This window comes from Populus alba, chromosome 4 (genome assembly GCF_005239225.2).
Source record: "Populus alba chromosome 4, ASM523922v2, whole genome shotgun sequence".
Taxonomy (NCBI): Eukaryota; Viridiplantae; Streptophyta; class Magnoliopsida; order Malpighiales; family Salicaceae; genus Populus; species Populus alba.
The window spans coordinates 6669864-6696819 of NC_133287.1; the positions used below are offsets into that span (position 1 = coordinate 6669864).

The window sequence follows — 26956 nt, forward strand, 5'->3', positions numbered from 1 at the left end:
ACTAGACTATAGGTAGGCACTTTGTACATTTCTTTAAATTTCTGCCACTTTGTGAAATTTTTAATTAATAAAAATATAGATATAAATATTGACATTGTACATGGAAGAGGAATGATGAATATGTAAGTTGTTAGAATTAATGGGTACGTAGTCATTATGGAATATTGGATTTTTTATTTTTGAATTGGAATGGTGGATTGATTGGCAATCAAGATAGGTTAATAGAGAAATAAATATTCATTATGAAATATCAAAATTTTGGCTTCAGAATGAGGATGCCAAAAATATCAAAATTAGCATAAATAAATATTCATTATGAAATATCAAAATCAAGTGGGTTTGTCAAAGAAAAAGGTATTCTTAAGGAATACCAGATTAGGAGTATCTGATTATGAATGTTAGATTGATTATAAATTAAGATGAGTAAGTTAAATACTGAAATGAGTTTATTATTTCTCTTAAATATTAAATGAAATAATAACTTATGATTTAATAAACGACATTGATTTAATAATTGGTAGATGCTACTTTTGTTTAGAATTAGAGATAAGTGGACTAGAAGGTTATGTAATTAAAATTTGGGATGTAATTATAGACATCTTCATTTTGTGATGTAATTAAGATGTAATTGGATTAGTTTATCAATTAACCATCATTAGTTTTGTAATAGCTATTTTGTTTATGATACTTGAAACTTGTAAAACTAAAGTCTTAATTAAACATCATGAATGCATGTTGTTGTATTTTTAGTTAAAAAAGCATAAAAGTAACTTGACTTGTATGTATAATTGAATGTTAGTTCATCATCATCATTAAAATTAATAAATATCATCAATATTTTAAATTGATGAATATGATTATATAACATCCAAGATAACTGGAACAAAAGTGTAGTTATGAATTGGTGTAATTTATAAATAAAAAATGTGTTTGATTATGACGTGAATTAATGTTAACACTTCTTGAGATTTTTAAAATATAAAAAGAAACTTTATAATTAGATTGTAATAATTTCAATAAAAAGATATTAATTAGATTGTAATACTAGAAACTGAGTAAAACCTAAGTGTAAGGTTTTGGTATATTCAATCAACCGATTGAATTTCTAAATAAACTGGTCAATCATCTTGTCAACTAAGAAAAAAATTACACTGATTTCTTATTTAACATAAAGGAATTTCTACCCAAATGTTAGGGATGTTATAATTGGGTTTGATTTTTTATATATAAAAAAAAAATTATCTCAATTTTATTTATTGAGTCGTGGGTTAACATAGGTAGATTTAAATAAATTTTTATTTTTAATTTATCTACTTTTATTGTCTATTTTTTTTATTATATTATTAAATTAATCAAGTTTGTTGGATCTAACCCAGTTAATTGCTTGATTCTCATTTTTTTTTTTTTTTTAAAAAAGCACAACTAATACTAGAGTTTTTTTTTTTTTTTTTTTACATTAGAAAAAATTTGGTCTAGTTTACAATATAATGCGAACCATCAATCTAGTAAAAAACTAATTTGTATGTAATATCTTTATTAATGAATATATTGTCTTTAGATCTGAATTTGTTTGCTTTATAACATCAGTGGTGTATGTTAGTAATTTGCTACTGAATCCTTCAACTTCTGAATTGTTTAGTAAAAGTTGAAAATATCAATGATGATCAAAGCATTAAATAAGTGCATGGTAATTAAGAGACATGCATGCCAAGGTTATTACAATTGAATAAGCTTATATTCAGTATAACTTTGACAAAATGATTTAAAATACTTTTAACTTTAACTCAGAAAAAAGTTATAAATATATTTTATTAAAAATAATTATTTTTACATAATTTGAGTCAAAATTCTTATTTAATAAAAAATAAAAAAATATATATATCTTACAATTATGTTACACTCCTTGAAAACTTTTTTTTTTTATTAAAAAAAAGTTGCTTTGAATATTCTTACCAAAAAATGTTTTGTTTAGAAAGGAAAATTAATTAAAGAAGCTGAAGGATGACAAATTAAAACAATTTATTTATATTTGACAAGGCCTTCCCCTACCTCCTATGACTTCTCATTATCCAAATCGCTGCTTCTGCTAACATAACATTTGCAGAAAACGACGTAAAATATCAAGCTGAGAACACTTAACAAGGCTAGAAGCCAGTAGTATTTGTCTAGACGGGCCTCTCTCATGTCATCAGAGAACCAGCTCTTGCCCCCTGTTGAAGATGTAAAATATTCAACGAGCGAGATCAATAAGGCACTCAAGAAGCTTCCCACTCCAAATACACTAGTATACAGTGCAATTCCCATTGTTCTCATTCGGACAGGAACTTCGCTGTAGAAAAACTCTTGCATCCCTACAACAGTGAAGATATCCGAAATGCCTAGCAGGATGTACTGAGGTAGCAACCAAAATATGCTTAATGGAACTTCGGTTTCCATTTTCGGATCAACAACTTCCATCCTTTGTCCGATTTCGAGTCTCTTTGTTTCGACAAGAGCAGCTATGGCCATTGCTATGATAGATAGGACCATCCCGATTCCCATTCTTTCAGTCACACTGATACCTTTTTCGTCGCGGGTAATCAGTCGTGCGAGTGGGATCAGCAACGCATCATAAAATGGCATCAGGAGGATTATAGAAACTGTGATAGAACTTTGTAGAGTAGCAGGTGGGATCTTGAAGCTGCTGCCTACATTTCTCTTCATTGTCATTCCTTGTTTGGTAAAGAATGTGGTCGGCAGTTGAAAGATGACGGCGAACATTAGGAGCATCGACCATATCGGCAAAAGCCTTAATACTACTCTTCCGTTTTCTACCAGGTAGTTGATATCGCCGCCAGGCTTCTCCATCGATGCCTTGGCCTTGCCTGAGTTCTGACAAAGAGGTTTTTCTTGAAGCCTATAAACAAGCAAAAAGAGTAGCACTATTATAAGATATTTCAAAGCAAGGCTGGGTTGATTGACGATAAGAAAACATACTCTAGCTCAGCCACGTCTAGCTTGTTGCTTGACTGTGAGATTCTGCTATTCATTAGTTTCGACACAGCTTCCTTAAGGGCTCGAAATATGTCCAGTGAAGACCTTTCAGAGATATTGTCATCCTGTTTATATGTATAAATTCTGCTACCACACCAAAATAGTAAAATCGATGCTGTCATTGCGATTGTGGGAATGGCAAATCCGAGTGCCCAGCCAAACGTGTCTTGGATATAGGACATGACTGTGACACCTGCGAGGCTGCCACCGCAAACCCCAAAATACCACCATTGGAAGAACAAACTCTTCTTATTTGATTTCTGCTCATCTTTTGTGCACGGTAGCTCATCATCGTTCGGAATTTGATCTGCTCCAAAGGCTTGTAAAGACGGGTTATATCCACCTTGTCCTAGAGAAATCAAACAGAGTGACCAAAACAGGTATGAAGAGCTTATATTGTTGGTGGGATGCCTTGCCCAAGCCAATGCTGTTGATGTCAAAGCCACAAGTCCCTTGAAAGAAGAAATCAAGAAGGTTAACAAAAGCATATTTACCATGAAAAATCATAAACCAAAAACTGTGTAAGATTCTACAGTTGCAGAGGCAAATTTGTTCAAATCAATCAAGTTCTTGCTTACAAGTACATCAAATGGTAGCATTAATTTTACAAATAAGCACACAGTCAAGAATTTATGACATAATCACCAAAAGTTTTCCATAGTTGTCAGCTTAATGGTAAATTTTGCAGAATTTCAAGAGCAGAAATGAATGGGAAAAAAAAAAAAAAAAAAAAAAAAAACAGAAAGTACTAACCACATATAGAAAGGAAGAGGTAAGAATGGTGGAATACCGATCCCAAGAATCAGCAAAGGATGCTACTAGAAGTGGTAACATGGATGTGAACCCACACCAATTATTTACTGTCTTGGCTGCAGCAGAGTTGCTCATCATAACAACATCTGTGAGATAAGTTACCAGATTTGATGCCACCCCTTTGAATGCAAACCTCTCCATACCAGCTATCACTATCAAAGTGGAAAAACCATAATAAATTTAAATCAATTAACATGCTTTCTAGCATATTCTTCAAGTTTGAGCAAAATACTTCATCTGGGAAAATCCTAAGAAGATGTTCTATAAGAGAAAAATACACTACCTATGAGGAGAAAACATGACCTGTTCAGTCCTTTTGGCTTCTGCCCACTGGCCATTATGAGAAAGATGGATATGATGAAACTGTACGATCAGTAGGATTAATACTATCATGCAAATTGATTAAATATGAGATAATGGAATCCTATTAGGATTCTATCAATCCCTCTAAGATTCCATAAAGACTTTGATCCTTTAAAAAGAATATGAATGAATCAAGGACAACAGCATTGCATGACCCTCCACTAAACAAAATAGATTCTTTCAGGTGCAAAGAACCCAAACTATTGACAAAAATTCCGAGGCTCTTAGAATTATTGAAAACCTTTTTCCAACAAAAAAATAAAATCAGGTGGGCTTTGTTTTATGACACGACAAACACTAAAGCAACTCCGAGCGTTTCTGTTCTCATAATGTAATCACTTCCAACAAGCAAAGGTTGAAATCCACTTTCAGTTCGTGAATGCTGACATAGAGGCATTACCAATGTCTGGAAAATGTTGACGTGCGTCCATTGATAATGGATGCCTGTTGTTTCGAGATGAATATTACTGCAAGTGCGGCGCTAAGAATTTTTCTTGTCATAGACTATTAAATAAATATATAATTATTTTTTAAGATCAATTATTAACTCATATATATGAATTTTTAAATTCAACAGTAAAGTTTTAATTTAAATACACTATCTAAAATATTAAAAATAAATTTAAAAATACATAAAATTGAAGCGAAAGTAAAAATAAACTTACTATTGAAGTTACATTCTTCGATGTTTTATGGGAATATAATTCATCTATAATCAAATCTAAATCAATATTGTAATAGCCCCTCAACTGTGATAAAATAATTATCTTATGTCAACTATAAAATAAAGTAATTAATTTTTTCTCTCAATTCCTCTTTCCTCCACTTGATTCTTCCTTATATTAGTGTTTTATAAGTTAGACTTTCTAAGTTTATAAGATTATTTTCTTATTTTTTTTCATGGATTTTTTTTTATGTTTTTCCCTTACTTTTCTCTTTTTCTCTCTTGCTTTTTCTTTTCTTATTCTGCTTGTGTCCATTCAGCAACATATAAAAGAAAGGAAAAGCTTATTTGTTTTATTTTTAATGGCAATTTTTTTTGATAACTCAATCAAGCAAATTTATTTTAAATAAAATTAGTCAAAAAATATTAATAAAATCTTTATCGAGGCTATAGCCCACCCAAGCCTTTAACATTCCGGGTACTCCAATGGTTCCCCGTACACAATACGTGGCAGTTTCGACACTTGATGCTGGGTGCTGTTGCCACGTAATGTTTCCTTTGAATATTTTTATATTTTTAATTTCAGATTTTGACGGTGGAAAATAAATGGTTTGGGGAACAAGAACATATTGTGGAGCTCCTGGACTCAACAGGACCTGCCACTTCCTACAGAATAAAAAAGCTAACCTAAACAGGACAGAACAAAACATGATAGGAAAGAAAAAAGCAGTTGTTGAGGAGATGCATGCTGTGCGGGAAGTGGATTCCTTCCATAATGAAGTCCCCAATACCTGATCTGGACGCGTGCAAAGAGAATCGGGTTGTTGTTTTCAAGGATTATTTTCCTATGATAACTTGTTGAGAAGATGCTTTTGCATTCTTACTCCAAAAAGGAAGAAAATCGGTGCCTTAATCTATTGAACTGTGGATTAACTATCAGACTTGTTGCCTTATTTTTAGTTCCTTTATTGATTTGGATTGTACTTCATTTGCTGGTTTTCCACTAGATGGCCAACATGCATGACAAGGAATTCTCAGTCTTCCATAAGAAGAAGAAAAGAAAGGAAAAGAAACCAAGAGATGTAAGGCTGTAGGCCACAGCAAAAACAAATTTGAAGGACCCAGCATTACTTTATGATCGTACGATCGATGTCCCTTCGTGTCTTCCAATCATAATTTGAGTATATATAGTGATTTCTTTACATGTATGAATCTCTTCTAGGGTACTGATGATTTCCAGAATCTCTCGACGTTACTGATGCCAAGATCGATGCTCTATCCAAGGGACCAAAACCCTTGTTCTTCTGGCACTTGTGATGAAGAAATCATCTGGAGAGCACAAACACGCGAGTGCATGGCTTTTAGTGGTTTTCCAAGAAAGCATGCGTGTAGTAGCAGAATGCATGCACTGGCGGATGACTATATATATATATATATATATATATATATATATATATATTGATGGATGACACGAGTGATGAATCTTGTCAGCTCATCTCTCTTCAGTCTTTAACTATTGCTGATCAGTCAAGTTCCAGGCGCCATGGCGAATTGCTACTTGTATTCGACGTCTCAATGTTCATCTCTAAATTATATTGATATTGTAATATATATGAAAAGGTTTAGATATTGACAGCCAGCAGCCACCAGTAGAATTCCAGTAATTCTATCAGATTAATTATGATACTTTTCTTACCATGTTATCTATAATCTTTTCTATATTATCTGTAATATTTTATACTGTTTTTAAAATGATTAAATTATCATATATACACGGGACAATCACTCCAATCTTGAGAGGACATATATATTAAAATTATATATATTTTTTATTTTTTAAAAATTATTTTTAATATTAGCATATCAAAATAATCTAAAAATATTAAAAAAAAGAATAATTTAAAAATAAAAAAATAAATCGTCATAAAAATTGTTTCCATGCCGTAGGAGGAAGCCATACAAAGTGCCAGAAGAGGTGGGATTGTATTAGAAAGAACGCACTAGCTAGTGAGGATAATTGTTTATCTGAATCTTCTTGACGTGTTAGGGTTTCTCTTTTTTTTAATTTTTTGATTGCGAAACTTCAATTAATTTTACTAATTAATATGATATTGTTTTCTGTTTATTTATTTTAGAATATTATTGTCAGTAAACACCTATTTATATGCTCTCTTTTTTTTTTCCTTTTCTTTTAAATGCTACACAAGCAAAGAGTTGAAGAGTGTAAAGAAAGAGTTGAAGAGTGTAGATATATTAGAGCTTATAAACGTGACCAAAATATGCTCTCCCAAAGCTCTTTCTTGCCCAACTAATTAAACAATAATGAGGGGACTAAAATAACCTAAAGAAGTTTAATTTAATTAGTAAAGTTTTAAATTTGTTTTTTAAAAATTACTAATTTGAGTATTATAAATTTTAAAACTATTAATGTACACACAAATTATAATATTAAAACTTAAACAATGTCAATTAATTGTGATGTCATTGCAAGTTGCCCCAGTGGATACCAACATTGTTATCCATGCCTCTCTTTTTTTCTTTTTTCTTTTTCATTGCAATATTTAATTGCTAAAGATCATCCTTGCAATTATTTAATTGCTATCGTAGGCTTTACAGTTTCTTATCACCACACACCATTTAAAAAACCATAAGAAGTTGGATAATGCACGTAGCTTTTTTTTCATGTTCATGAATTTGTCTCTTTTCAATAAAGTTGCTATTGGAGAAATGATATGTCTTTAGGGTTTTATCTTTTTATTTTTTATAATGATGCCTTCATGTGGATATTATTATTATTTTTACCTAAAGGTAAAACTCATTATTGTACGGGGTAAATTGCACATGATAAAATCACTATTTTACTCTTCAAAAATCAAAGGATTGAACACACTTGGGCTATAATAATATTTTCATAATTTATTTTATGATATAATTACTACCATGTCCTTGAATAAAAAAACATAGCTTATAAATGAGGGGGTTTTTTTTGTTTTTTTTATTTTTTGTCCAATTTAATTATCAAATAGCCTTTGATAAAATTAATGGATTTTTACTTCATTTGTCGGCTTATTCAATTTTGATTTTTTTTTTTTAATTGTTTTTTTTCTTTATTTTTATTTTTTTTATTAAACCCTAATTATTTTTTTATTAGTTTAACAGATTTGGTTTTAATTACCTTTTTTTTTTAATTTTTTGATGATTAAGAATTTTATATATATATATATATTAAATTATCTGATTAACTCAAGTTAATTTAGATTTATTTTTAAATATTATTTTATATTAAAAAAAATTAATCCATTCGCTGTGTAGCACGGCAACAAAACTCTAGTAGACTCTACTTCTGTGAGTTATAGCCCTTGCTCGCCGTCTTATCATGTTCCTCCACCTGTCGGAAAGGCCTTGCGCCAGTTCATAGTCTATCTTGCCCAGATATTTTATAGAGATGGAATTTTTTTCTCTTGTGAAAACAAATTAATCCATTAACTTAACTTCTTAGGGTGCTGATTTCAGGCTTGTTACGATTCGGTCCAAACCGTGGTTTAACAAAAACCGGATTTCTTGGTTTCATGCCAGCTTCTTTGCTAAATCCAGTGACGATCATGACTATCCAATTTTATTTTATTTTTATCTGAAGTGAAGAATGCTGATGAAGTTGATGTATGAGTATCAACGTATGTTGTATTTTGGTAATTTCACCATGCTCAAAATAAAAAAGAAAAAACCAAAAAAGCCCTTCTCCCAAAGCAAAAGATATTCAAACTCCTCACCAATTCTACAATACCAATTACATTCCATGTAAAAATCCAAAAATACCCGTAAAGCTAGCCTTCATGTCTTTCTCTTCCAAGGACAATTTAGTAAATACATTGGACGAATCCACAGTAAATTGTGGGAGAAGCTACAGTAAAATGAGGAGCTATTCTATTATTTTGTTGATCGGAAAGAGCTGGAGTTCAACACCGTAATGGTGTGTTATTGTGATAGGAATATCAGCCTTTCCATATCTTGGACATCCTCAAGTTTGTCTCTGTTTGTTTGCAGGAAAGTGGTTTTTTTTTGGAAAGTAAATTCCGGGGAAAGTGAATTCCGGGAAAGTATTTTTCGATGTTTGACAGTGTCATGGAAAATGAACTGGAAAACACTTTCCAGTGTTTGGTTGTGTTATGGAAAATGAACTGGAAAATAATTTATTAATGAATTAATTTTTTTTTTTCAAGTTTATCTAATATATATAAAATATTTAATCACTTACAATAAAAAAAATGAAATAAAAAATTATTTATAATGATGAATTTTTTTTATTATATCCTATATTCATACATAGCTTATTAAAATAATGAGGAACAAATCTTACAAATTAAAAAGTTGAATGAGAATGAAATTGAAAAAAAATATATAATTTTATAAATTATCTTAAATAAAAATAAATAATAATCAAAATAATAGAGATCAAATCTAAAAAATTTTAAAAAAAATGAAAGATGAAGAAATTAAAATAATAATAATCAACATTTCATAAATTATTTCAAATAAAATAAGTAACAATCAAAAGAATGAGGACCAAATTTGATAGATAATTTTTTTAATAAAAATATGATAAGGAAAAAGCAAATAACAATTATAAAAATAAGGACCAAAGTTAATATAAAAATAAAATTTTAAGAGATGAAATTGAAAAATAAATATTCAAAACAAAATATATATACCAATCAAAAGTTTGAGGATTAAATTTAATATAATCAGCAAATAATGACATTTCTAAATTTTTCACAACTTCCGGAAAGTGTTTTCCCCCCAAATTTTTCAGGAAAACACTTTCCTGAAAACCAAACCAAATTTTCCTTTTACTGGAAAGTGTTTTCCATTGACCAATTTTCCTACTGGCAAACAAACACAAGAAAGTTTGGAAAGTGATTTCCTGGAAACCACTTTCCGGAAAACAAACACAGCTAAAGGGAAAACACTTTCCTGAAAACTAAGTCAAATTTTTCTTTGACTGAAATTGACCGGAAAGTGTTTTCCGTTGACTAGAAAGTGTTTTTCGTTGACCGGAAAATGTTTTCCGTTGACCAACTTTTCTAATGACAAACAAACACAGGAAAGTTTGAAAAATGGTTTCCCGGAAACTACTTTCCGGGAAACAAACATGGCTAGCATCTCTATCAAATATTTTATGCAACAAACGCTTCCTTAATATTTTGAAGCTTCCTAGGTCCTGTCTTTTCACTCATTTGCCACTCTGATCATCTTAAGGCGTATTCAATAACGTAGTAACAATTATTTTTTAAATAATTTTTCATGCTGAAATACATACTAATAATTTTTTTTTTATTTTTTTAAAATTATTTTTAATATCAGCACATCAAAACGATCCAAAATATACAAACCGAATTAAATTTTAGTAAAAAAAAATTGAATTTTATGGGAACGCGGTTTGCACTGTGTTCCCAAAAGTGAGTGTGGTTGCGGTTGCTTTTCAAATAGCTTGTCGTGTCAAAATACATACCAATAATTTTTTTATTTTTTAAAAATTATTTTTGACATCATCACATCAAAATCATTTGAAAACATTAAAAATATATTAATTTGAAGTTAATAAAAAAATTTAAATTTTTTTAAAAATATTTTTGAAACACAGATACAAACAGGCGATAAATATCTTACATTTGAATTCATATTTTTTTTCAACGGTGAATTCTATCACCTTATGCATACATCATATTATACATGGGCTAGAGATGTACAATGATATATGCTGAATTTGAATACCTGCTGCTTGAGTTTATTTTGAAGCTATCACAAATTTGCAAGTGGTGTTATGTGTGGACACAAATGGCAGCAGCTTGCCACGTCCAACATATGGCTGCATGGTGAAGGTCAAAATGACAACAAATTAGGTGACCTAAATGCTGAAAACGGTGGCAAGAAGTGGCTGCCTGCCATTATTGACTGAATTAATAGGGAGGTTTGCTCTTCCATTTCAGCTATAAATAGAGGGGGTTATGAGAGCCGATAGACACCAAAAAGAGTATGAGTGCTGTGAGTGTGAGAGGAGTTTGAGTTGAATAGAGAGGTTTTTCTCCTCCTCATTACAATGTGTGTTTTCACTTTTGGTTAATTATAAACAACAATTTCATTGATGTCGACAAATCGCTGAACCATGTTAGATCTTAAGTGTTGTGTTGTGTCTGGAAAACATTAATGAAAGATCCTAACATGTAATGGTTTTAAATTTAAGGATGTTTGATTTCTTATGGTGATGAAAGGATAACTAATCCCAACAAATATAATATCAATTGTACTCTGAGACCTCCAGATCTTACAATACATAGAATTAGCATATCATGACAATAAAAATACTAGTTTTTCTTATTCATATTCATCACATGTTGTTTTTTTAAAACGTATTTGAAAGTATTATTGCGATTATATTTTAAAATATTTTTCATTCAGAAATTTATTAAAATAATATTTTTTTTATTTTTAAAAAAATTATTTTTGATATCAGTATATTAAAATAATCTAAAAACATCAAAAAAATATTAATTTGAAGAAAAAAAATAAAATATTTTTAAAATGAAAAAACAAACAATACCTTAATTAATTTAACACGAATTTAACTATAAATTTTCTGCTTTTTTAGAAGAGTTAATTTATGACACTATATGTTACTTGCAACTTTTAGTTTGGATTAACACATTAATTAGATCATGCATGCTAATATAAGAATTTTCCTTTTTGAACCTTTCAAACTCAAATGTGTTTTGTTCAATTTGTAAGGAAGCCATTCTTTTGACAATATTGAGTTCCATGATCAAGCTTTTTGATCTATTTGTAGTCCCGATCAAATCTTTCATAGCATATTTGAAAACCCTCATATTTATAAAATTATTTTGAGGGACTTGAATTGAATTTCAAATAGTAAAAAAAATAAAAGAAATTCTATACAAAATTAAATAAGAGGTAAACCTTTTTAATTTATAATTTTAAAGATTAAAAATTTAATATTAAAATTTATTTTCTAAAATACCCATATATCTAACTTTTTTATAAACCTTTGAAAAAATAAAATGAAGATAATAAAAATAATATAGATAATAAATTTAATTCAATTGCCTTTTTTTTCTTCTTCTAAACAACGTATCATGTAAATAGCGCATTTGTGTTTTAATAGCATAAAAAAAGCTCTCCATTTCTTGTTTCGTTCTATTTGTAGAAAATGCATTTAAAAAAAAATTAAAAGGAAAGAGTTGCCCAGAAATGCATAATAGAACAAATAGACAGAAGAACAAATATGCTCCCCAACTAGTAATCATTTATCAATTAAGTCCGCAAACAAAATATTCTTTTCCATTCAGTCCCATTTTTGTCCCCAAAATTTAGTCTGAGGATGAGTGATTGGGCAACTACTACTAATTAGATACAAACTCAATTGAAATTTTTTCTTGTTAGGGATTGAACTCTGTCAGAAGAAATAGTTTGGGGGTATACAAAACAAATGTTGGCATGATTTTTTTTTTTTTTGTGTGTCAAAACTGAGCAAAGATAATGGGAAATTGGAACATAGCCGAAGCTAGATTGCCCACGCCTGTACCCCAGTAATATATGATGGAAACACAATGATCTTTGAGTTCTCTGGGTTTTGCTTATACTTGCTGCGGCTGTGCTTCACCATCATCCTAGGGATCAGCCTCGTCGTCCGAGGGATCAGCCGCGTCGTCCGAGGGATCAGACGCTTCATCCGAGGGATCAGCAGCATCATTAGGCTTTATGTCTTCTTCACTCACCTTGTCAAATTCATAGTAATCGGAGATGAAAGCTGGAAAGATGAAATTGGCTATCCCATACGCTAGCAGAAGCACAGCACTGTCATACGTACGTACAAGATAATTAACAGGAGTGAGGGTACCATATAAAACATAACTTAATTTCTTGAATCAATCTTGCAATGTGTGCGCATATATAACTAACCCTGTTTGTAGGAGAACTGATACATCGCGAGGTCTAGGTTCAGAAGCGACTCCAAGAATGAGGGATTCAGCAATGGCCCTTGTTCTTGCTGTCATTTTTTGGTTATGCTTAGCAATTCTAGCAGGCTCTTTGCTAGAAGACCAAAGTAGTCTCTGTGCCTTCCATTGAGGTTTCTGTATGGAGCTTGAAAGTAAGGGAAGGAGTGGTGAAGAGCGAAATGGAATGCTGCAGTTCATGGTGATAAATTCGGTGTCCAAATTTGTGCAGGAGAATGCTCTTCGCTTCAGTGTCTGAGCAACCTTATCTCGAGAGAAAACAATTCGGTCCCTGGTCTCGTGTCCATTTGTCATGGTTCTAAATTTTGCAAGGAAATCTTATCTCGTGTACATTAGTCGTGGCCCTAAATTTTCTAGGCAATCTCTCTATTCAATATATATATATATATGGAGATAAATTGAGTTTGAAATTTGAAAATGATCTGGATCCTTTTTAATACACGAAAAATTCGGTCCCTGAACTTTATTTTTTTCTAATAATTCTAATATTCATTTGGAACTAAGTTTTCTCTTCAATTTTTTTATATTTTTAATTATTTACAAGATAAATTTTCTAAGACAGATAAAACTCAAAACACTTGAGGAGGGAGGAGACCTTTTCCTTTTTCATCGTAAAGATCAAAAGATGCAGAAATACATATAGTTTTAGAAAATTCTTATTTTAATGGTCAGATAAATTTTCAAAGAGGAAGAACAACAAAGTTTAGACCACAAATTCTAAGACAGATACCCCACACTTGCACTCCAAGCACAAATTAATTATTTGAAATAAATAATGTTGTCACTTGGAATTTAGAAAGCATGCAAGCACCACTTATTTTAAAAAAAAGAAGAAGAAGAAGAAGCAATCATATAATATTTCAATATTATAAATTATGATTTCCATTTGTGCCATGAATTCGCAAAATGGAGAAAAGATGAGGGGAGAGTGTGTGGGAACGCGATGCAAACCATGTTCCACCAAAATTTAATTTTTTTTTTGCATGTTTTGGATTGTTTTGATGTGCTAATTTTAAAAATAAAAAAAATATCATTTTAATGTATTTTAATATGAAAAATACTTTAAAATACAACCGTAATTATACTCTCAGTACAATCTTTAAACTTTTCTTTCAATAACTCAGCATAAGTTATGTTGATGACCACCATATAATATTTTAATATTATAAATAGGTTTTAGAAGAATAGAGTTGAGCATATATACTCCAATTCTTAAAAGGATTTCTCCATTTATATAATTATACAATATCATATTAATTTGTATAAAAGTATTCTAATCTTAAATCATTTGAATCATGTTATTAGGATTAAGATTCTTGTATTTTCATTTGAGTTTGAAAATGATTGTTTATGATATATTGTTTGCAAGATTGAAATAACTTATTTTGGGATTATTTAAAGTTGTGAAGTTATGATAATGAAACATGACATAAAAAAATTCAATCTTAGCATTTAATATTTTAAATATCAAAATAAAATAAAAACATAGAGATAGCAATCATTTTAGAAGTATCATATTAAGAAGAGGAGGGAAATAACTTTAATATATGGAGACTAATTTATTTATTTTTAAATGGATCTAAGACAGGAATTAATATAATATTATCAATTACTTCTTAATCATCATAAAATTTATGATTTAAATATATTTTAAAATCAATATGTTATAATTTTTTTTGTTATAAATTATCTCAACATTGTTTATAAATATAACTAGATTGGTGTCTAGCATTTTATCGCGAACCGATCTAATTTTTTTAATATACAAAAATATCTAGATCATGATAATATTCTAAAAAAAAAAAATTAAGACTTGAATCAAATTTAATTAACTAGATTTGATTTAATAATATTATAAAAGTAGACAACAACATAAAATAATTTTTTCAATTTAATAATTTTACTATATTTTAAAAATATAAAAATAACAATTTGTTGCGGTCATTCTAATAATAATTAATGAAATTTGCAAAAATATATTATCCGAACAGCCACGTCATTGATGTTGGTAAATTTATCACTACATCCCAATCCACGTGTTATGAATAAGTGTATCCATAACCCATTTTAGTTTTTTAAATAAAAAAATGGTATAATAATCTTTACAAATTCCAGGTACGAAAAGCATTCTTGCCTTTTTTTATGCTCCTCTCATTTTTTTTTTCACAGGCAATTTTAAATTCAAGGAAGCAAACAACAAAAGAAAAAGAGCCGTTGAAAGCAAGAGAGAAGAGAGAGAAGTGGCAGCAGTAGCAGCAAGCAACTTTGTCTGGTTTGTTTTCCGTCTTTAATTCCTTTTTTTAGATTGGATTTTTTTAGAGATTAATGAATGCATGTAATAATCAATATGTGGAAAGATATTAATTCATTAGAGCATGGATTAGTGGGTCTGCTTTGTTTTTAGACATGAAGGTCTAAAAATGGTAAATTTCCTCGACAAGTATAGCTGGTATGGCCTGGATTGTGGTGGTTGCTTGCTTACTTCATCTTCATTGTTTTTTATATCTCACTGCTATATTTGGAGAACATCCTTTTGTTTCTTTTTCACTTTTAGACAGATTTTTTTGGGGACTCTTTTAGTCAAATTTGGTATCAAGCCTTCAATTCTCAGATACTCTCTCTGTTTTTTTTTTTTTTTTTTTTTACATCTTTCTTGGTGGGGTTTCTTTAAATTTGCTCATTGGCTTTGTTTTGATTGAATTGGGTTTCAAAACCTTTTTTTTTCTGGTGAGTTTTAATCTTCTTTACTGTCTTTTCAATTCCTTCTTGTTATTCAAAGGTTTCTTTGTTCTTCTAGGTGGTTTTGATGTTCATGATCTTTTTTTGTTTTGTGTAAGATGATCATATGTAATTTTTGTTTTAAGACAAGAAAAATGATGTTTGGTCGTTAACAGAATTATTGAATAGTTTGTGAGGTCTTTTGGTCTCATAATTAATTTTTAATTTGTTTGGATTGGAACTCAATAAAAATTTATTGTTTAAGGTAGATTGAAATGAATGGATTTGGACAATATAAACGGTATATCTTATGTTGTTGGTTTTAAGACAAGAAAAATTAGGTTTGGTAGTTAAAAGAATTATTGTCTTGTTTGTGAAGTTTTTTGGTCTCATAATTAATTTTCAATTTGTTTGGATTGGAACTCAATAAACACATACAAGCTCTTTATTTTTTTTCGGGATTCTCTTGTATTTTCCTTTATGGAGCTAGATTGAGACAAATGGAGTTGGACGATATAAATGGTGTATCTTATGTTGATTTCGTCACAAGGGGCTCTTTCTTTTGTTATCAATGCGAAGAAATCATTGTATGGGCACAGTTTTAAATAGTTTTGGATAAGCTTAATGTTGTGTTCGATCATTAATATTGTCGTATTTCTGTTGTTTCTAAGAATTGACTGCTTTCTAGTACAATGAGTTATTTGGTTGCTGTTTCTGTGGAGAAATTTTCTTATGTTGGTGTTTGCAATTGATTAACTTGATATGTATACAATATCTTGTTTATTGTCATGAACATACTATTTGTTTTATACAACCAAATTAGCTCGTGCAGTCCCTACTTGTCGTATATCATTGAATCGTTTCTTTTCTTTTTGTTTGTCATATGTAATTGATTAACTTCTTAATTTTAGGTTTTGCGGTGATAATTTTTTGGCATGTTTGGTAGGTGAACTTTTACCCTTGGATATTTGTTGGCAAGTTACAATCATTAGATTCTGCTCCTAGTTAATGCATTCTTGGATATCGTGCAATCTTCTAGTTATTGCATTCTCAAAGCATGGTTGAGAGTTAGTAAATCTGAATTGAGTTACATAATTAATAAGGAACCTCTGAGGGGATTTCAATCAGGATAATGCTGCATAGTTCCGTTTTTTTGCATGGTTCTGAGTTAGAAAATGCTGCAAGGCCTCTCATGTAGACTTTTAAGTAATAATTTGACCTGTGTGCCTTTTCTGTTGTTGAAACTGTATTGAGATACTTATTTCATGCTTATTGAGGAATTGATCCCTCTTTTATTCTATAACTTGGACAGGCACATCAAAAGATTCTGAGCTTCAAAGAACCCACAGTAGCAATCAGAGGTTGCAGTCAGAGGAGAGGTTTACTCATCGAGGCCATTTACAGAAGAAAATAATCAGAACTACTTCCCCCAGGACATGTATTTTCATTTCACCATTTGCATTTAACATATGCTTCTTTCTCTTAGAACTTTCATAAATTTTATGTCTTTCTTTTTATGCGTGGCTACTTTCAGATCTGTAAAGTGTCTTCTGTTGATTGGAGGAGCACTCATCAAAGGTAATGGTTTTGGTTGTTACATGCATGTTGCTTGTCTGACAATTGCATGGTAAAAACTGATTAACTACTATATTCAATTTTTTTTGATTTGTTTATAACAGCTCATTTGTTACTCACTTCTGGTTTTTCTTCTTTGTACCTCACCATATACCACTGATGGCTATTTTACAACTCATTATTTGGACATTGTGGTTAGAGTTTATGATGCTTGCTGTTTTGATACATCAATTGAGTTATACTGTTGCTTTTATTTGTTAAAGAGATGCTCTCTGCCAGTATGGTGCCATATAATTTGTTCTAGAGCCAATAACTTTCCCTATGCCTATTGCTCATTTTAGATTTCTGATAACTCAGGTAAAACAAAGAGACAAAAACAGTCTTGCGGACAAGTGGTGCCAACTTCCTTTCCATCAAGAGGGCAATAGGTTCTTCAAGTTTGCGAGTAGCTTAAAGGTAGACATACCTCAATTCTGACTCCTTAGCCTAGATTTCGAGTTAGATTCCTAGGATATATAAATAATAACTAGAAAATTTGTTGCCAGTTCTGACAATTCTTTTTTCCCTTAAATGGTTAATTTACATTAATCGTGGAAGGTTTTGTCGGATCAAATTGCTCATTTTTCTTTGATTGCTTGTATCACTTGGGTCTTGGGTTTTCTATCTTGTTCTAATTTGGCATAGGCTTCTAGTGCAATTATAATTTGACTCTGGTTTATGTCTATTTATTTACTGTAGGTGCAATCTTGACATTGCTTACGCTCAAATCAGATGAATAGTGGAGGATTGTTGCACTGCTAGTGAGACATTATGATCAACACAATTGGTTTGGATCTGTAATTCAGGTGAATATGGATGGTTTGCAACTGGTTTCGATGCCACCTAGAAATGCATTCAGGGCCGATCAACCAAAGGCAATGAGAGGGCTTCAACCTGATCCACCTTATGCCACTAAGTCATGCACCAGAAATTTTCTTGAAACTGGTGCATGTCATCAGTCTCAAAATAAGGTTCCCAATAAAGAGACAAGATCAAATGTATTCCCTGACTATTCTTCATGCCAGAGTTCTGTCACTTGCCCTGATTTCTATGTTTCGACCCCAAAAGAATGTAATGCTGTTAGTTCACTTGAAGCTAATAGTTCTAATGTAGACAAGTCTGCAAATAAAAAATCTCGACAAAAAACCAGGAGGGGAAAACTGAACAAGAGAGTTTCAAGTGATACTGGATCAGCTGAACCAGAAGTTTTGTCCGAGTATGCTCATGAAAGTTCAACTTCTGAAGCTGGTAGCTATAATGATCATGGAGATGAACTAATATATTCTGCAACTTCACCAGAAGTTTCATTGCCAGATGGTAGCAGTAACCAGATTGTCTTTGAAGGTGACATTAGATTCAGCAATTCTGAAGCACAGGTGATATGCACATCCAACATTGGTGAAGTGGTTGCTGTGGAAACTTTTGAAGCACTGGACGTTTCATCAGCAGTTGGTAGCAGTAACCAGATTGATTTTGAAGGAGATCCTAGATTTAGCAATTCTGAAACATCTATGATCTGCTCATCCAAAATTGATGAAGTTGCTACAGTGGAAGACATTATACCTTGTATAGCTCATAATTTTCCTGGGGAGTGTCAAATGATTAATTCTGAAATCATTATACAGACAAAAGGAAAGGGCTCCAGTCAGATCAGCTGTTGTGATGATATGCAATCCAAAGACTTCTCATATGCAAATGATTCCTCCCTAGTGTTGGACTATGTATCTATTGGTTCAAACAGTGATGATGACCCTAATGATAGTTATCGTTCAAAACCATTTCTTGAAGCTAGCAGCAGAGGTAGCGTTTTAGAAGCTCCAGGTTGCAATTCCAGAAAGGGGTCTTTATCTTATAAAAATTCATTTAATGGTGTTGTAGATACCTACCACCACACTGAGGGCTCAAAGCATGGCAGTCAGAATTTTAGCAGCAGTGACACTCAATTACTTACATCAGGCAAGAAAGGCAAGCAAATAAAAGCATTACCCAGGAGTGCTGGTGCTCACAAATATGGAGGTTTTGGAAATTTGCATGTCCGGGCAGGGAAGGAAATCAACCATTCTGTCTGGAAAAAGGTTCAGAGGAATGATGTGGATACTGAAATTAAGATATCTCCTGTAAGCTTCCAGTCGGACATGAGTTTGAAAGAAACTCCTTCACTTAAAAGGAACTGTATTGTTGCTGAGGTAAATACATTATCAAGAACTGAGAATAAAAAACTGCTGAAAGACAAGGTTTCTAAGAAGTTGAAAAGAAAAAATAGTCTAGGTTCCAAATTAGATTACAGCTGTCATGGTAGGGGCTGCAGTTCCAACAAGGCCAGCTTTAATACTCGGGCAAAGACTGGCATGCGACAGAATGAAACATTTGGTCTCACAGCTCAAGTGGATGATCAAAAAGGAGGGAAATCTATTTCAAGAACTCATTCTGTGAATACTTGTTTGATGGTTGGGTTCCAGCCCAGCAGAGTTGAATGTGCGAATTCAGAATCAGTTAACAGCTTGCAAGTTTTCCCAGAATCGTTACAGCCACTTCAAAGTACTTATGATACTGTTTCCAGCCCAAGACACCACCATACAGAAAATCAAGGTAACTCACCAGCAAAGCTGAGCAATTTGTTGGACCAAAATGCGCTCAAGGTGCCACCTCCAGTTTGCCTTCCTCATCTTTTTTTTAATAAAGGTCCCCAAATGGAAAAAGAAATTACACTTGCTGAGCACTGTAAGCAAAACCATAGTTCAGGGTCAGTTATGCAGAAATGGATACCCATTGGGGTAAGAGATTCTGAATTGGCCACCTCTACTAGATTTGGTAATTCATTACCAGATCCTTCTGATAGACCAGCTCGTGAATATTTCACTTTGAGAAATGTTGAAGAAAATGCCAGTTTTGATTCTCAAGACCTAGTTTCTTTACCCTTTTTGGGCACATGCCAAGGTTCTGGAAATGCAAGTTGTTCTCCCAAGGAAGACGACCACAGTAAAAAGTTGAATAATTCTACTGGTTGGATGTTTGAGCTCAACAAGAAGCATGTTGAAGCTGACAGTTCAACTAGTGAATCCTCTGATCAACAATTTTCAGCTTTTGAAGATAATTCAATAAAGATAATACAAGCAGTGAAGGATGCATGTAGGGTACAGATGGAATGTGAAGCTATTCAGATGTCCACTGGCAGTCCAGTTGCAGAGTTTGAAAGATTTCTTTCATTTTTCTTCTCCAGTTATTAGCCAACTGCCAGGTTTATCATGCTGCCAAACTTGTCCGTGTGACCAGCTTGTTGGTGCACAACTATGCAGACATGAGATACCATATATCCCATTGGGATGCCTCTGGAAGTGGTATGAAGAGCATGGGAATTATGGTTTAGAAGTAAGGGCAGAAGATTTTGAGAATTCTAAGAGCTTGGGTTTGGATTGTGTTTCGTTTCATGGCTATTTTGTTCCCTTCTTATCAGCAGTTCAACTATTCAAAAACCATACAAGCCAACCCATAAACAAGGCTCCTGATCATGGGATTTTTGGTACACATGAGGCTAGTGAATCATCGGAGGATTCTAAAGTTGGCCGCCTTCCAATATTTTCTGTACTGATTCCTAAGCCTCGTACCACAGCTGCAGCTCAATCAGTTGATATCGCATGGTCTGATGATGCAGAGCTACTCTTTGAATACTTTGAACCAGAACAACCTCAGCAAAGACAACCATTATATGAGAAGTAAGGGCTCTTTTTACCTCCCATTGGAAGTTGTATTAAATGTGTAACTGCAGTTTTCTGATGGATCTCATTACTGATTCTGCTAATTACAGGATACAAGAGCTTGTTAGAAGTAACACATCTTCACGTTGCAAAATGTATGGGGACCCCACTAATTTGGCCTCTCTGAATCTACATGACTTGCACCCCAGATCCTGGTTGGTTGAAAAAACTAGCTTGAATGTCTTTCAGAGCACTAATTAGGATTGAAGCTTGTTATATAACTGAATTATGCCAAGAGAAATCTGATAGACTCGTCATTGGATCTGTTTCAGGTATTCAGTGGCATGGTATCCTATCTATAGGATACCAGATGGCAACTTTCGAACTGCATTTTTGACTTACCATTCACTTGGCCACTTGGTTCATAGAAGTGCAAAATTTGATTCCCCGAGTAAAAATGTATGCGTAGTTTCTCCAGTTGTGGGCCTTCAGAGTTACAATGCTCAGGTAGTTTATAAATACTATTCTTGTACAGACTTCATTGCATTATAGTGATAGTGTTATAATGCAAGTAAATTTCAGTGAATTGATCGCGGAAGTGTGTATGTTGAGATGTTTGGCGGATCTAGTCTATTTCTCCACATGCAACTTCCTAGTCCACCAATGTTAAAATGACTAATTTATCAACGTTAAATTTAATTAATATTTTATTACCTAGACAAGCTTGTTATTTATTGAGTTGGAGCCCTATTTGTTCTGTGAGTAAACTTTCAGATGTTATGCTTGTTATGTTGTCTACCTAAATATGATAAACCTTAAAGAATTTGTTCTTTAATTATGATTGATGTTTCACTGACGTAGAAGCAACTCACTGACTGATGAGGGTCTTGATTCATTTATAATGGCTGCTGATGAGATGGAATCTCCTTGCATGTTCATTCCTCTCATTTATGTTCAGTCCTCTCATTTATGATGGTCTAGTGATAGGCTTCTTAGACATTACTATGTTTGATGTCTCTCTATGTGGAAAATGCATGTAAAATTTCTTACCTTTCCAACTAAAGATCTCCATGGTGCTGTCTATATTTATCCAACTATTATCTGATTTTGAATAACCATGTTATAGGCAACAAAATATCAGAAAGATTTGAATATTTCGGCACTTCGAAAATGCCCTTGTGTTGTTTTTGATTCATTAACACTACTCAGTATCGATTGCAATAATCTTAAATAATAGAAAAGCTATTTCGAAACTGCCATTTAACTTTGCTTTTCAATTTTGAGTCGTGGCTGTTCTTGTACTCATATTCCATTTGTACCCTTGAACTGTGTTACATGACCAGGGTGAATGCTGGTTCCAGCCACGGCACAGTGTAAACCAGACAACAGGAACTCCAAGCTTAGACCCTTCTGTGATCATGAAGGAGCGGCTGAGAACACTTGCAGAGACGGCATCTCTTATGGCCAGAGCTGTAGTAAACAAGGGAGATCAGACATCCATAAACAGACATCCTGATTATGAGTTCTTTCTTTCTAGGCGAGGCTATTCACTTCTATAGCTAGGTCACTCATATTTGCCAATGATATTTGGCTGTCAGATAAGAACTATTTCATCTAGGGAGATAAAGTAGCTGACTAGTTCCATCCATGTAGCATATGAGATAAAGCTCCTGATCTAGTTCCATCCGTTTAGCATAAGCCTCTTGGCATGAACAGCAGCTTCGTTTTAGGAAATGATGTAGCGATGAGTACTGATCTAGTTATTTGTTAAACTGCTGCAAATATTCATTTCAGTTTTAGTTAAAAGTTGAATGTTTTGTGCCTGCCCAGTGTGAATGGACTCGCATCCCAGTCCTGGATGGATTTATAACATTAGCAGATCCTTTTGAGAATATCAATGTAAACGTCAGGACTCTTTTTCAGAAAGCAATCACTGATTTATGATCAAGACAGGTTGTGGTCTTACTAATTTCAAACTGTCATTCATTCCTAAATGTTTTCCAAGATAGAAAATGAAAAAGCATTAGAAAGGCAACACATAAATCCAAATTTTTTATATCATTTTTTAAACTAATATTTTTTTCAATTTCATTCTTTAATATTTATTTAATTAGAGATTGACCCCTTTTTTCTTGCTTTCTATATTCTTTGTTTTATCATTTTTATTTTATCTAATTGGGTTATCTAAGATCTTTTATTTGTTGTTTGGGTCTTTTTATTTGTTTTTCTTGATTAAATTATTTTTTAAAAATAAATTTGTTCTTGAATTAAATAAAATTGATTTATTGAATATAGGTGGATGCTCACTTTTGATTGTTTTGTTTGGTTTTCTTTTACAAGGTGTTGCTTCAATAGCCTATACGGCTTCTTTTGATGTCATCGTGTAGTCTTATTTAGTGGGGTTTAAAATGTCTCAACAAACTTTTTTGGTGGTGGACAATGTCTACAGTGGAGTGATGGTGAGTCTCCAACAATTCTTTCTTCTCTTTCTAGGTATGATATATCATTGGCTCATTTGTTTTAGTTAATTGTTGACAAATATTTTTTTTACGGTATGTCTGCTATCATTGCCTACAATTTAAATCAAATTATTAGATTACCTAATTTTATTGAATCTAGTTAAGTTAATGACCCAAACATTGGGTTTATCTTGTTTCTTTAAAAATACTAGCATAACATAAGCATTTCTTTTCTACTTTAAAAAAGATTGGACTGACCCACGACATTACATGAATCACTGATCTTGTTAACAAAACATTAAAAAAAGTGATGTTTTTATTTTGCACCATCTCACATAGAACTATTCTCTTCAATAGTGTTTTTTTTTTTTTTTAAAAAAACAAATCTATGCTTCTTTTTCAATTTTGATTTCATACTTCAAGAAATTAGACTTCATGATTTGTTTTGATTTGTTTTTTATGGGATTATTTCAGTCTTTTGACTTGGGTGATGGATTTAACGGGTTAACCTTATTGATTCAAGTTTTTTTTTAATTGACTTTTTTTTTCTAATTTCTTCATTTAATATTTTATTGATTGAGAATTAAGTTTTATGTTTTATATAGGTTTGTTTTCTATGAGCATATCCCATTGTTATCACCCTAGTCACGAGTTTAGTAAGTTAACTCAGATTGACTAAATACATTTACTAAACTTTTTTTTTTGTCAATCATTAATAGTTGTTATCCTTAACCAAGTGTATAACATAAAAGGTAATGCTGACATTTTTAAATTAGTTACTTTAGATCCTGAAAAACAAAAGTCCAATGTTATAATGAATATTTTATCAATGAATATGTCTTCATACTAAAGAGTATGGAGAGGGTATAAATACTTGTAATAATGAGGTTTGTGTTAAGAGATCAACTTTCAATGAATTTGAAGTTGATTATTATAGAAAATTAGAAGAGGTGATTGAATTGCAATAATAAAAGGCATAAAATACTATCTTTTTATTCAAATGCTATTGACATGATACCAACAGAGAAATTAAAGCAGATCTTCATCATGGTTTGATTAAAATTAATAAAAAAGATAGACTTAACAACACCAATGATATTTTTGTATTTTCCAAACAATAACAACAAGTGAGTTAATTGATCAATATCAAGTTGAAGAAAAAATAATCAAATTTCTATTTCACTAAGAATACTTATGTTTATGTTGATGTTGACGAGTTAAATGATATATTTAGTACCAATAAACATATAAAAGTAAATGACGATGAAGAGATTGAACAAGTTCAGTTCAACAAAGAAGATGATATTGAACATGAAGATGAGGACCCAAATTAAAAATAATTTTAGATGTAAAACATCATGATGTAATTAAGATATTTGCAATTGCTTTATAATGCATTGCATTTTTACATTTATCAAGCATTTATTTTTGTGGTTGTGGTTTTAATGAGTTGTTGTTGAATAAGTTATGAATGTTGTTGAATGAGTTATGAATGTTGTTGTTATTGTTGTTGTTTAATTAGGTTGGATATGGATTACAACTAATATATAAGAAAATAAATTTTTTAACTTCACAGATGAAATCACTGACAAAAATAAAGTAAAAATTATAAATTATTAAATAATCATCAATGAATTCATTGGTGACTTATAATAATGATAAATTATCGACGAACTCACCAATGGATGTTAATTGGTTAGATAATTACAAAGAGTTTAGCAAGAAATGCATGAAATTAAAACCAATTGATGGAGTGACCAATGGATTAACATCTATTGTTGAAATTTATACTTACCGATGAAACCACCAATATACTATAAAATAGTTAGAGAATTGTAAAGAGTTTGGAAAGAATTCATGAAATTGAATTGACCGACGAAAATACTGATGGATGAAAATTCATTGGTGAATTTAGGATTTTTCAAGAAATTTTATAAATTCTTGAAACAATTGATGGAATCGCGAATGAATTTAAAAAAAATCTGGTAATGAGCTAGCCAATGATGTGTTGACAAGATAAATCACTAATGGACTCACAAATTGAAAATTATGTTGGTGAATTTAAACCAAAATATATTAGGGCAATTCCTAATTTTCTCCCATTTCCCTCCTTCCCCCTCCCTCCTCTCTCTCCCTCACTCTTTAACCAGTGGTAGGCATTCTCTTTTTAGGATTGGTGGCGGCAATCCTCTCTCTCTCTTAGATGGCGGCAACATATCATCTCTCTCTCTCTCTCTCTCTCTCTCTCCACTTCTTAAGGTTTGATCTTGATTGTTTGATGTTTTTTTCCTAGAATTATTGGTTTTTTCATGTTTGTTTTGAGTTAAAATGCATGTTTTGTGATTTGGAAAGGATGGAAGCTTGTTTATTTTGGGCTAGCCATAGGGAAGCATTAGGGAAAAATGAAAAAATTGTTTAAATTTATAGTATTGTATGGTTATTAAAATTATAGGTATGGGTAAATTTTGTTTATAAAGGAATTTTAATTTGTATACATGATGTGATTTACATATTGTATGTGTGTTTTAATTTGAATTTGATTTTATGTGAGTTAGTGATATGAATGCTTATGGATTAAAAAGAAAAACTTAGAAATTGTTTATAATTGTATGCGAAACTGTGAAAGGGGATTGTGTATGGTGTTTTATTATTTGAAACAAATATGCTTTAGAATGGGTTCAGGAAGTTATGAAAAATTATAAATGTTGTTTCAAGTTCATTTCAAGTTCATTGATTGATTACTTGTAACTTTTGGGAAATTTCAGAAATAGATTTAAATGTTCAGTTGATTAAGATAAATGTTGATAATTACGCTTATGCTTATGCTCGTGGGTGGTGCTTATAGAAAATGATTTGCTTCTTTGCATGTGGTTTTTTGTATTTTCTTTCAAAAATTGGTTAGGGTCTTGTATAGAAGAGGTGCTTCCAAAATCTTGTTGAAAGTAGATAGATGCATTAAAATAAAAACTCATAAACCATAGATTGAGAATTTAATTTAATATGCTTAATTATTTAGTTATATTGTTTAGATGCTGAAAAAAAATTCAGAGTTAAAATGAAGTGTTTTTCTTTTTCAAGTAGTATTGTTCTTGAGCATGTGATGCATTTAAATGATGTTAATAAAGACGCACATGATAGTGATACAAGATCATTGATTATAAGTCTGTAGATCTAGCATCTCCTCTGCTAGATATCCATATTCTGGTAAGTTAATAGCGTAATGAAAGCTAGATTTAAGGATGTAAAAAAATTATTTTCTAAGAGATAAAATTAAATTAATTATTAAATTTTTATATAGTTTGGAGTTAATTAATTGATTTTCAGGTTCACAAATATGAAAGCTAAACGAATAGTAACATCAATGATGAAAATATTGATGTAAACGTCTTTGTTTCAATGAAGCCAACCTAGAGATCATCTAAAATGGATGATTTTGGTTGATGCTTGGTGGGAAAATTTAAGGTTAGTACATATATAATCAATAATTTTAGTTATAATACAAGTTTTTTAAATTTAGAAATTAATTATTTTATTCAAATGACTAAAAGAAATTTTTTTAATAGGATA

General features: G+C 31.4%; 4 protein-coding genes across 6 annotated transcripts; 2 read left to right on the forward strand and 2 right to left on the reverse strand.

Moving 5' to 3' along the window:
* Positions 1-2002: 2002 nt before the first annotated feature.
* LOC118030386 (protein NRT1/ PTR FAMILY 5.9) lies at positions 2003-4289 on the reverse strand. The gene is made up of 4 exons (XM_035034469.2): positions 4130-4289; positions 3787-3998; positions 2977-3485; positions 2003-2896 (listed from the first exon to the last, which is right to left on the reverse strand). The coding sequence occupies exons 1-4, from the start codon at positions 4182-4184 to the stop codon at positions 2053-2055; spliced, it is 1620 nt and encodes a 539-aa protein (XP_034890360.1). The 5' UTR covers positions 4185-4289; the 3' UTR covers positions 2003-2052.
* Positions 4290-12144: 7855 nt separating this feature from the next.
* Positions 12145-13241, reverse strand: LOC118030326 (uncharacterized). The gene is made up of 2 exons (XM_035034384.2): positions 12848-13241; positions 12145-12742 (listed from the first exon to the last, which is right to left on the reverse strand). Exons 1-2 carry the CDS (start codon positions 13195-13197, stop codon positions 12556-12558), a joined length of 537 nt encoding a protein of 178 aa, XP_034890275.1. The 5' UTR covers positions 13198-13241; the 3' UTR covers positions 12145-12555.
* A 1759-nt stretch (positions 13242-15000) lies between these two features.
* On the forward strand, positions 15001-20603 carry LOC118030247 (uncharacterized). Of its 3 annotated transcripts, XM_035034286.2 has the most exons (6): positions 15001-15175; positions 16533-16563; positions 16934-17059; positions 17156-17199; positions 17554-17652; positions 17935-20603. In XM_035034286.2, exon 6 carries the CDS (start codon positions 18048-18050, stop codon positions 20460-20462), a length of 2415 nt encoding a protein of 804 aa, XP_034890177.1. In that variant the 5' UTR covers positions 15001-15175; positions 16533-16563; positions 16934-17059; positions 17156-17199; positions 17554-17652; positions 17935-18047; the 3' UTR covers positions 20463-20603. The 3 variants fall into 3 exon arrangements, with proteins under 3 accessions (XP_034890177.1, XP_034890176.1, XP_034890178.1); XM_035034285.2 differs by lacking the exon at positions 16533-16563; XM_035034287.2 differs by lacking the exons at positions 16533-16563; positions 17554-17652.
* On the forward strand, positions 20534-22489 carry LOC118030306 (uncharacterized). Its single transcript, XM_035034369.1, has 5 exons — positions 20534-20573; positions 20690-20948; positions 21041-21145; positions 21263-21437; positions 22274-22489. The coding sequence occupies exons 1-5, from the start codon at positions 20534-20536 to the stop codon at positions 22487-22489; spliced, it is 795 nt and encodes a 264-aa protein (XP_034890260.1).
* The last annotated feature ends 4467 nt before the right edge of the window (positions 22490-26956 follow it).